A 13,037-nucleotide genomic window follows, 5' to 3' on the forward strand; every position below is an offset into this window, starting at 1 on the left:
AAAGATGGAAAATATTGCCACCACACACAAGTTATGCCAGTTTCATGGAGATTTCATCTGCACTCTATCACCATTTTCATCCCACATTTCCTTCATCATCTTCCTTTCTCTTGAGGTGCTCTTGCAAACCAATATGGGGTTCAGGCAGTATCAAGCAATAGGAGTCAAGACGTCATGCCCATTTTGTTCATTGATGCTTGATGAAATTAGTGCACTTTTCTTATTACTGGCCACGCATATGTTTCCTTTCGTCAAGGAGCTCTTTCTCAGCCTTGTCCATTGTCGGTGATGGTGTTGCTTGCAGTTTGTTTTGGGGCATGCTTCCATCTCAGGAAACATTCTTGACCAGACTACTTTGTTGTTATTTCTGGCGTTCTCCATGACAGCCATTTTCTTCAATAGGCTGATCACATAGATGACCAAAAAGAGCCTTTAATTCCCTCACAAGTTTTTCCTTTGTTTTTGTTTTCTCCACTTAGGACCAAAATCTTCAAATGGATCTCCCAAAAACTCACTTTAGCAGGGCATCTGTTCGTCCATGGTTTCCATAATCCCAACGCTTCTACCAAATGAGGCAGGAATGCTTGGCACAGAGCTGAGGGGACTTTAATTTCTGAAGCATACTATTCTCATTGACAAGGCAGTTTATCACTCCTCAGCCTCATTCACATATGCAGGTATCAGCACCATCCTCCTTTTGTAACAATATCAATAAGTCTTCACTTAGTTGCAACAGGAAGAAACCTTAATTTCATGTAGTCATGATACTGAGGCAATCAATTTGTGCCTTATCAGATGCAAATATACCTTGCCCTATCTATTCATGCATGCAATCTGTGCTAAATGTATGCTGGACTTGTGCGATGGAATGTCAAAATCACTCAACTGCCAAAGAAAATCGCTAAGCATAAACAATTTATGGTGATAGGAAATATATGGACACTCCAGGCACACTTTTGCCATTGCTGTCGGCGTGATATCCCATATAAAGTACAATAGTGATAACACTGTCGCTGCACGCTGTATGTACGAGTGAAAGCATGCAAGGGTGAGCCGACGATTTCAGGTCAATCTTGCGTCACAAATGAGGAAAGCGGGGATAAAGCACACCGTCTTCTGTTGCGCACAAGGAACCAGAGGGAGGGGAGGTGGGGGGGAGGTTGTACCTCAGCAGCAACTGCGTATGGTGTGACTGTGTGGGCTTTATCTTGAAAGTGATCTGCTTTGGGGGCAGAGTCTATGTAGGCTGACAGCTCATAGCTTTCCATGTGCTGTATTCTCACCACTCAGTTTACATTGAAGTGATAGACAGCACGAAGGTCCCTTCGCTCACTGCTGCCGCTGCCGTGCTTCCTCATGCCAGCGTTTTGACAGCGAGTGTCTGCAGTTATCGAGTGTGGTGCATCCAAGTTTGCGTGTGCATGCTGACACCATGCTCGTTAATTTAGTTAGTAAGCGAGTGTTTACAAGTTTATGCGGCCAATAAAACTGCTATCCTTACTTATTATGGCTGTCTACTAATTTGCTATCGCAACCGGTGCTTCGCCTTTCGTGCGTAACTGTGCCTTTCTTTTTCTGTCCTGTTTTGCTCTCCAATATCTACTTTCTTTCAGTTAGAACCAAATTTCTGTTAATAATTTCGGCATACTTTTTGTTTACAGCCTTTTTAATACGAAGCATTGTTTACAAACTTCAGGTGCTTCGAGCGTATCTATCCAGCCTCCTATGTTGTGAATCTGTCGTGGTCGTTTCTTCAACTGGAAATATATCAGGATAGGTATGGGGGGAGGGGGGTCTTGACATGCATGCATACATAACACGAATGACATGTCATGACATGTATGTCGCCATATAAATAATTTGAATGACATGCTGCCATTGTAGTTTCTTTAATTCAATATATACAGGGAATGAATGACATTATGGAAGAGGGTAACTTGTAATTGTCCATAGCTCTCTTAATATTTATTTATTTATTTATTTAACAATACTGTAGGCCTTTGCACAGGCCCAAACAGGAAGTGGATTGTCAAAATCCACATGAGCATGGGAAAAACAGGGAAAAAAAGAAAAAATATAGAAAGCAACAAAAAGAAAATGTAACCTGCCATACTGCACTGGTATTCAACACAAGACACTTTCTTTGTTTCTCATGAATCAAGGAATAACAAAAGGTGCTCAAAATATTAGTCGTACGTATAACATCCTTGTAGTTATCGTGGATCTATAAAACACCACTATTCAGCACATTGCAATATTTACATTTGAAATCATAAGGCAGTATGCAATCACGCGTGCACTAGTGTCCAATCACTCAGCCAACACATTACCTTTGAACTACGCACTCAAATACTTTCATGAACAACCAAAATATGGCTCCAATTTTGCGACAAAGCCATCCACAGAATCTGATTCTACAATTTCCTTTGGCAACGAATTACAGATTTTGATTGCCCATGGGAAATATGAATATCTAAACGTGCCGCACTGTGTCGGTTACTGCCTGATGTGTTTATTATGACAGGTTCCATTGGAGTGTCAGTGTGGTGGCTGCATGTAATCTCGCTTATCTATATTAATGTTGTCATTACATAGCATAAAAAGAAATTTCGTGACAGCCACACGACGCCAACAAGGGTAGGCAATGCTGCCTGGCTTCTAAGAGCACTTACGCTTTCATGTCGAGAATACTTTTGGTATATATAAGTCGCAACGCTTTATTTTGAATACTTTCTAATTTCTGTGAGAGACCTTTCTGGTGCAGGTTCCACACTACGCTACCATACTCAAGAATTGGCCTTACTAAAGTTTTATATGCTGTTAGTTTCACATAGGATGGTGCTGCAGTTAATTTCCTTCGCAAGAAACCAAGTGTTCGGAAGGCCTTCATACATGTATTATCAATGTGGGTATTCCATTTTAACGCACTTGTAAAGGTTATGCCTAAATATTTTACTGTGTCAGTTTGTATTAAATTGTTGCCCATTAATGTATAATTGAACCTAAGGATCGACTTTCTATGAGTTATGGTCATATACTGTTTTCTTACGAATAATTTCCATTCCCCACATGTCACATTAGCAGGCTATATTGCTTAGTGTAGTATTTAGTCTAAGCTGGTCCTCAATTTCTTGCATGCTTGTATAAATTACCAAGTCATTGGCGAATAGCCGCAATTTTACTCCATTTTCTGCACAATCAGCGATGTCGATAACGTATATGAGAAATAATAATGGCCCCTGTGGTACCCCTGAATAAACTTCGAGTTGGCCCGAGTCCTAATTATTTATGGTAACACATTGAGTTCGGTTTGACAGATAGGCTGCTATCCATTCTACAACGTTGTGTTCAATTCCGATAGACTTTATTTTCTCGATTAGTTTACAGTTTATATGAGACGCTTCACACAAATTGTGGTCCGAATGATTAACTTTAGCTGTATCCTACGCATCTACAAAATTTGGCCAAACCGTTTCAGGGGCACTTCCAGTAATAACGGCAAATGGCATGTAATAAATTTGTTTGAGCACCACAAATAGTGCCGAGCTTGTTCTCTTTAGAAAGTAGAAAACATGTTCACTGTTCTCACCATAATAAAAAACAGGTAAACTAACTATTATGTGTGGCAACTGTCACATTTTTTTTTAAATAGCAAGCACACGTTCACAAACTGGAATGAGTCCTCAGGGGCACTAAAGCCAGCAAGCTCAACATCGGCCACTTTGGTGCGTTATGTTTTGTGAATAAAGCAAATGAAGAACATATCGCACCCAAGTTTTGCTTGACATAAGCTGACTTATATCTAAAACTTTTTTTTAAATTGAGACCAGAGTATTTCCTTTAATTTTATTTTTTGACATTGAGCTTCTTTGGAAAAGCTTGCTTATTTAACTATATATTTTCTTATGTTGTATTTTTGTAGGAACACAATCTTTTGCAGGAACGTTGCAAAGGAAAGATTCTATACTTGACACTCTTGTCAAGTTTCTGTGTCAAATGGAAAACGTACAAATGTGGATCAAGTAACAGAACTTTTCTCTATTTGGGCCGTGTTAAGAATTTTAAATATTTTTTTTTCTTTTGTGCACGGCATAAAAAAAACGCATGGAAGTTATTTACATTTAAGCACACAAAAACGAGCAGGAAAGGCTTCTGACACAACTTTTTCAGTTTGCACTGAATTCAGCAGTGAAGTTGAAAAATATTGCAATAAGCAGTAGCAGGACACCCGCATCGCCACCTTCAAATAATTGTTTGGTGCAGGGAATGCTTTTTGAGAAGGAAATTTTCAGTTCCGTGCAGTTTGAGTATGTCTACATAGCGCGCGCACACACACACACACGCACACACACAGAAAAAAAAAACAGACGAAATAAAAATCTGAAGCGGACATGCACGTTTGATCTCTCATGGAATCCGCCAAGTTTCCATGCCTTGAAAAGCACTCTTTAGCTTAAGCAAATATAGTGGTGGGAATGACCTTCAGTGTTTTGGAGCAGCCATTAGAGCAGGTGTAATGCTTCCACGAAAGCACACAGAAAGAAAAAAAATTTAGTTTACATTCACTTTAGTTCACATAATCATTTCCTCATAAGAACTAGGAATAAAATCTGTGATTCATCGCGGCCTGCAACTTTGGCAATGGCAAGTTTCCACTAAAAACAACATGCTGCCAGATTCGCTGCTGAAAACCACACAAGTTATCGAACATTAAAGAGACACTAAAGCGAAGCAATCAGTTTAGGCTGATGAAATATTCTCATAAAACTATATTTTATTCAATTTCACGGTACTAAAATGATTATTAGAAGGAAAGATGGTTCAGTAACATTTATTAAATTTCACACCAACATCCCAGCACTGGTATGTCAATGTGACGTCATGGATTTCAAAGTACCTTTTCGCAATTTGGCTGTGTCTCAGTAAAAGTTCTTGAAATTTGCCAAGTTTTGTTTTCGGCTCACCTAGAATGCAATGCAGTCCTAATTTATTGATAGACAGTTACCTAGGCCCGAACAGTCTTCATCAAAATCCATGATGCCACGACGAGCTGGTGTGGGAACTTCAAAACGGCATCGCCGCCACCCGTCTTTTGTTTTTGTGTCTTTTCTGGCTTACAAAGCCTCTTCTCAAGGCAAGTCCTCCTTATTGCTTGTGGACTACACTGTCACAGTGCATGATCACTCGGGCATTACCTCAAATTACTTGGTGTATGAGCTGCCGCAGCATGAAGCTCCAGTGCCACCTCAGCTGGTTCTCTGCTACTTTCTTGTTGGCAGGGCTGCGAGCCACATGGCTGGTTTTGCTGGGTGTCCTGAAATAATATCGTGTAAGAGAGTAAGTGAATCATTCCTGTTTTCAACATAAAGCTTACCAGAATACGTATGAGGAATTGAGAATAGGATCTTTATGTTAAAAGGACCCTTCAATTCAAATTAGGAACAGTAGTTGGGCTAATTGTTTTCGAAGAGGTAAAATTTGGTAATGAACACGTTAATGACAATCAGGGGCTAATGTAGTTTAATAGACACCCATATGACATTACCACTGATTTTCGGATTCTTCTCGTTCACTGCACAGTGAGGGTTTTGACTCTGGCAGCCTCAATGCCTTGAAGTATCACACAGGGAGGGGTTCAGTGGCCTGAAGCCTGCTGTTAAGATATACTACATGATGCCTGTGGTTTAATGGATTTTCCACATCCACCACCAAGGCTGCGAGTGGTGTTGGATAACACTTTCAGGGTTAGGTTAAACATACATGAACATAAATATCTAGGAAAGTGACAAGAGGGACAGCTGCTGCTGTAACCTTAGTTGGTACAGCACTGAATGCCTCATGCAGATGCTGCGGGTTCGGCTTCAACCAGCAGCAAAAGCAATAACATGTTTGTAATACCACAGTATACAGAAATAGCCAAGGATGTGAACAAGCCATTATTTATATGTAGCCTTTCTGTGTATTAGTGGTTCATGACCGACAGGCATTTCTCCGAGATGACCGAGGATGGCGCCACGACTCAACACCAAACGTGCCGTGGAGTACCGCAAGGCGGAGTGTTGAGCCCGACGCTATTCAACCTAGTGCTCGTTGGCCTAGTCCGATGCTTGCCCAACACAGTTCAGGTATCAATATATGCCGACGATATCTGCATTTGGGCGTCTGCCGTAACATGACTGCAGGTACGAGCACGGCTACAAAAGGCAGCTTCGATAACATCTCTGTACTTGCGAAAACAGAACTTAGAGCTGTCTTCAGAGAAATGCTGCCTTGTTACATTAACTCGGAAGGAAATGCAGCGTTACAGTGTAAAGGTCAATGGGCAAGCAGTAGCAAATGCACGGAAACACCACTTTTTAGGGGTAATTATTGACCGAGACCTATCATGGAGCCCGCATGTTTCATACCTGAAGAAGAGATTATTGACAATAATACATCTCCTCAAATTTCTCGGCGGAAAGTCATTGGGCACTTCGGTGCGGTCAATGCTGCAGCTGTATAATGCCTTGTTCCTCGGTTTCGCAAGATACAGCCTCCCTGTGATTGGGAACACCTGCAAAACAAACCTGCGTGTACTCCAGGGACTATAAGCTCAAGCCCTAAGGACGTGTCTCGGTCTTCCGAGGTGTGCGTCTACAGCGGCAACGATTGTCATAGCACGAGATCACCCAATATCAACGTACTTGGCAACCGACGCTCTCAGGGCGCATATTCGGCACGTTGCCCGATTACCTTCTCACTATCTTGCCGCTCTACCCACAGAAAGGCCACACACAACTTTCAGTCGTTTAATTGATGCCAATCGTACCTCATTGCCATCGAACTACATGCCTGCAGCAAGACCATCCTTACCTTTAAGGTGCCTGCACAGACCTGACATACGCTTCACCATCCCAGGAATCATGAAGAAAGCCAACATGCCATCGTTTGCCCTTAAGCAGGCCACGTTAGAACTTTTACATGAGGTGCACAGTGGCCGCGTACACGTTTACATTGACGGTTCAGTCACATCTGCAAGTGCAGCTGCCGCTGTGGTGATACCAAGAAGATCCGTCAAGATACAGCTAAAGACGTCACATGTATCATCAACGACAGCTGCTGAACTGGTAGCCCTGCGTGCGGCTCTTCATTTTATTAAGGAGGAACCATCCCACGCATGGTCAATCTTCTGTGATTCCAAGGCAGCCCACAGAGTGCACTCTCAGCACTGCGCCATGGATCACATGAGCAGCTCGCCACAGAGATCAGAGAAGTCCACCATCGACTAGTTGACGAAGGACACGATATAATATATTAGTGGTTGCCTAGTCACTGTGGCATACATGGCAATGATCGAGCAGACGCAGCTGCCCGATCTGCCCATGACGGCGTCAACTGCGTTGCCATTCCTCTTTCGAGAGCCGACGCAGCGAAAAAACTTGCCGCACTTGCGCGTGACCTGACATTAGCCCAGTGGAATTCATCCGATTTCACAAGTGCACGCCTCCATACTCTGGACCCTAATTTACAGCTCCATATTCCGCCTGAGCTTCCACGACGTGACTGCACCCTTCTTATCCGTCTATGGCTTGGAGTAGCATTTTCAAATGCCTACTCTTTCCTTATCAGAATGGCCAACAGCCCACTGTGTGACTTCTGCGGGTGCAACGAAACGATTGAGCATTTTCTTTGTCAGTGCTCTCGTTTTAACCCACAAAGAACTGTCCTCTCAGCCACCTTAGACAAACTGGACAAGCGCCCAATGACAGAAAACAAGATCCTTGGAACCTGGCCTACGCGAACATCAGCGCGATCCGCTATGAAGGCGCTGCTGCGATACTTGAAAGACACGGGACTTTATGACAAATTGTGACAGTACACTGTGTGGCGCAGGACTGTACGGTGACACCGCGTAAGACTAGAAATGCCTTTGCGGGTTGCGTGACAGTGCCCACAGAAATAGTTCGTGTGTACGTGCGTGTGTGTGCTTAGGTTTTTTTTTCCCTTATTTTTTATCCTTCTTTCTTTTTCACCTATTGCATCCCCTTTCCCCTCCCCCAGTACAGGGTAGCCAACCGGAGATAATCTCTGGTTAACCTTCCTGTCTTTCCTTTGCAACCTACCTACCTACCTACCTACCTACCTACCTACCTACCTACCTACCTACCTACCTACCTACCTACCTACCTACCTACCTACCTACCTACCTACCTACCTACCTACCTACCTACCTACCTACCTACCTACCTACCTACCTACCTACCTACCTACCTACCTACCTACCTACCTACCTACCTACCTACCTACCTACCTACCTACCTACCTACCTACCTACCTACCTACCTACCTACCTACCTACCTACCTACCTACCTACCTACCTACCTACCTACCTACCTACCTACCTACCTACCTACCTACCTACCTACCTACCTACCTACCTACCTACCTACCTACCTACCTACCTACCTACCTACCTACCTACCTACCTACCTACCTACCTACCTACCTACCTACCTACCTACCTACCTACCTACCTACCTACCTACCTACCTACCTACCTACCTACCTACCTACCTACCTACCTACCTACCTACCTACCTACCTACCTACCTACCTACCTACCTACCTACCTACCTACCTACCTACCTACCTACCTACCTACCTACCTACCTACCTACCTACCTACCTACCTACCTACCTACCTACCTACCTACCTACCTACCTACCTACCTACCTACCTACCTACCTACCTACCTACCTACCTACCTACCTACCTACCTACCTACCTACCTACCTACCTACCTACCTACCTACCTACCTACCTACCTACCTACCTACCTACCTACCTACCTACCTACCTACCTACCTACCTACCTACCTACCTACCTACCTACCTACCTACCTACCTACCTACCTACCTACCTACCTACCTACCTACCTACCTACCTACCTACCTACCTACCTACCTACCTACCTACCTACCTACCTACCTACCTACCTACCTACCTACCTACCTACCTACCTACCTACCTACCTACCTACCTACCTACCTACCTACCTACCTACCTACCTACCTACCTACCTACCTACCTACCTACCTACCTACCTACCTACCTACCTACCTACCTACCTACCTACCTACCTACCTACCTACCTACCTACCTACCTACCTACCTACCTACCTACCTACCTACCTACCTACCTACCTACCTACCTACCTACCTACCTACCTACCTACCTACCTACCTACCTACCTACCTACCTACCTACCTACCTACCTACCTACCTACCTACCTACCTACCTACCTACCTACCTACCTACCTACCTACCTACCTACCTACCTACCTACCTACCTACCTACCTACCTACCTACCTACCTACCTACCTACCTACCTACCTACCTACCTACCTACCTACCTACCTACCTACCTACCTACCTACCTACCTACCTACCTACCTACCTACCTACCTACCTACCTACCTACCTACCTACCTACCTACCTACCTACCTACCTACCTACCTACCTACCTACCTACCTACCTACCTACCTACCTACCTACCTACCTACCTACCTACCTACCTACCTACCTACCTACCTACCTACCTACCTACCTACCTACCTACCTACCTACCTACCTACCTACCTACCTACCTACCTACCTACCTACCTACCTACCTACCTACCTACCTACCTACCTACCTACCTACCTACCTACCTACCTACCTACCTACCTACCTACCTACCTACCTACCTACCTACCTACCTACCTACCTACCTACCTACCTACCTACCTACCTACCTACCTACCTACCTACCTACCTACCTACCTACCTACCTACCTACCTACCTACCTACCTACCTACCTACCTACCTACCTACCTACCTACCTACCTACCTACCTACCTACCTACCTACCTACCTACCTACCTACCTACCTACCTACCTACCTACCTACCTACCTACCTACCTACCTACCTACCTACCTACCTACCTACCTACCTACCTACCTACCTACCTACCTACCTACCTACCTACCTACCTACCTACCTACCTACCTACCTACCTACCTACCTACCTACCTACCTACCTACCTACCTACCTACCTACCTACCTACCTACCTACCTACCTACCTACCTACCTACCTACCTACCTACCTATCTATCTATCTATCTATCTATCTATCTATCTATCTATCTATCTATCTATCTATCTATCTAGTGGTTCATGGAACATAAAGAGAGAGATTATGTGGAAAATCCATAGAGATGAATGCTTGGGTAAAGGCAAAATGGGGTTACTGAAGAAAATACACTGAAAGCATGCATTTCATGGGAAAGACAACAGTAATGAGGCAACAGTAGGTATTCAGAAGGGTGTCTGCCAGGGTTGCTTGTTATCACCACTGTCTCTTTATGATACAAATGATGAGCCTGGAAAGGAAGCCAGAGGCAGGTAAGTTGCGTGATCTTTCATACAGCAAATAAGATGGTGTAGTGGTGTAGCAGTATAATGTTCAATGAGTTTAATGTTCACAATGACATTTTTTGTTACTGGACAGTTAGGGAGATATTCAGCTTTTGGTAGAACTTTGTGGATAGGAGGGTGAAGCTCTAGGTTTTCAATTAAAATGAAAAAAGCAGGCATCGCGGTGTCTAATGGTACAACTGACCAGTTGGCCATAATACAGGAAAGTGACATACCGAGGGTAGGTGAATACAAATACTTAGGTCATCAAAAAATATTGAACTCCCTCAGACTCACTCACAATAGTTATTTTTTGTTCAAGGATCACTTGACCTAAGATTCACCAACATTCTACTTAGCCGGGCTCACTCAGAATCACAGGCCAATCTGAGTCTGAGCAAGTCGACTCATGAGTAAGTTTGCCAACCTATGATCCTCATATAATACAATACTTCAGCTTTTGTTTTATAGCAGCAAATCAAAGTACAAAAGCCCATGATTTAATTGCAAGGCAAAATTATTTGACCGCAGTGGCACAAGAACCACATATAAAAAGAACACCTCTGGTCACGTAACAAACAAGCGAGAGTCGCACAATTATCGCAATTATTATAACGCAGTTATGGTAACAAAGTGTATAACATGATATGACTGCATGCTTAGGATTCTTTCTCAAACTGGCGAGTGATGTTCACGTCACCCCGTTCATATTTTGTGGCATTATAAAGATTGCAGAGTGAAAACATCATGACAAATCCCTAAAGCGCGAACATTCACATCTCACTGCTACACTTCATTTGTTTAGGTAAAGTGCTTTTTGTGATATACTAGAAACACTAAGCGATAAAAAATTTGTATGATTGTGATGAGCGTCAGGTGTGACAATCATACATTTTGTGCTTGACACAGACAGTCACTGACTTTACCACAGCATAAAGACGACAGCGCAAGGCCTTTGTGCACTGTAAAAAACGCACACCAGCGTTTATGACTATGCTACAAACAAAGAAGAAATGGTGTTTGAAAATGTCCACGCCCACAATCGTACATGTAAACATGTAGTGCAACAGACAATGCATGGCACAATCCACACTATCTGTGGTTCGGCCAGTGGCTGCCAAGTGACAACTCTGCTCGATATCACGGGCAATAAGGACGAGTGTAAAACTGACACCGCATGGCACGTGTACAGAACAAAGTACAGAACAAAGTACAGGAGGGTCGGCAGGTAGGGGAGGGGTGTTGCAGGTGCAGCACAGAGCCGGACGACAATTTGAACGATGGCTGCATATCCCTGTGCTTCATCTTTTCTATTTTTATGCACCCATGCAATGTACATGGTGCACTGCATCGGCATTGCTGTTGTTACAGTGTCTTTAGCAATGTTCCTTCTTTTAGGTCGGCAAAATAAACGGAAGTCACTCAGACTCACTCCCAAGAATGAGAGAGAGAGGAAAAGGATAAATGAAAGGCAGCGAGGTTAACCAGGACTGAGCCCAGTTGGCTACCCTGCACTTGAGGAAGAGAAACGGGGATGGAAAGATTAAACTATACTTTCTGCTTAGGGCCACACTCAGACTCAGTCTCACTCAGCCGGGCTCACTCAGACTCACAGGTCAGTCTGAGTGAGTCGACTCATAGGTGAGCTTGCCGATCTATGCTTATGAGTGTTGTTTAAAGAAGGAAACAGATACACGGAAAAACATGAGCATGTAATCATATCAAAAGGCAAAAAAATGCAGCCATAATGAAACACAGTGCTATGGGGGTATAACAAGTATGAAGTATATAGTATGAGGTGTGCATAAAGGGGTAATGTTTCTCAGGCTTACATTTGGTAACTCTACTATAAGCTTTAAATCTGAAGTGCAGTCAGGTCTCGAGATAAATCGAAGGGCATAGGGAGCTTAGCATTGGGTGACACAGAAAAATCACAAGTGAAGCAATACAAGGCGACATGGGATCAAAGTTTCACAGCTCAGAGCAATATCTGTTTCGAGGAATGACTGAAAACTATGACAAAAATACCTAGTGGCCAAAGTCTGCTTCAAGTTTATTTGAGTTTATCAAAACATTACTACATGACCAGAATATGCAGAAGATGGCCCCAAGGTCAGGCGACTGCACTGGGACCCTCTATACACAATTGATAGAAGCAAATTAAAAAACATGCAGAAAGAATGTCGATTCTCAGTGGAAAAAAAAAAACTACCACTAAGTATTACCGCAATGTTGTAGGCAGGAACCAAGAAGACTATGTTTAAGAAACAGTAAGAAATGCAGAGGCAATATACTGAATATGCATTATGAAGGGAAGCCTGATATGGAACTGTATCAAAAGGCAAAGAGTGAATAAGAAAGGAGATATTATATGATAATTCAAAGGGTAATGCCCAACCGTTTGAAGCCAGATCAAGGTGTCCAAGAATGCGAAGTCAGGGGCAAAAATATTCCAAGGACAATGATTCAAGCAGAGTATGGGGAAAAGGTACAGAAACATTTGAGCATGCTTCATTTGAATATCACAATATCCATCCAGCAATAAATCCATATGTAGTTGCCCTGCCAACGGCCTTTGATTTTAAGGAT

The 13,037-nt window shown here is 43.3% G+C and overlaps 1 protein-coding gene across 1 annotated transcript in view; it reads right to left on the bottom strand.

Annotated features, from left to right (window-relative positions):
* Nucleotides 1-13,037, bottom strand: part of LOC135897774 (zinc finger protein 64-like) — a 50,336-nt gene that overhangs the window by 32,815 nt on the left and 4,484 nt on the right. The window contains exon 3 of the mRNA XM_065426482.1: nt 5,196-5,314. Coding sequence (XP_065282554.1) covers nt 5,196-5,314 — 119 coding nt within the window. The remainder of the gene's footprint in view (nt 1-5,195; nt 5,315-13,037) is intronic.

Source organism: Dermacentor albipictus, chromosome 1 (assembly GCF_038994185.2).
Source record: "Dermacentor albipictus isolate Rhodes 1998 colony chromosome 1, USDA_Dalb.pri_finalv2, whole genome shotgun sequence".
Classification (NCBI taxonomy): Eukaryota; Metazoa; Arthropoda; class Arachnida; order Ixodida; family Ixodidae; genus Dermacentor; species Dermacentor albipictus.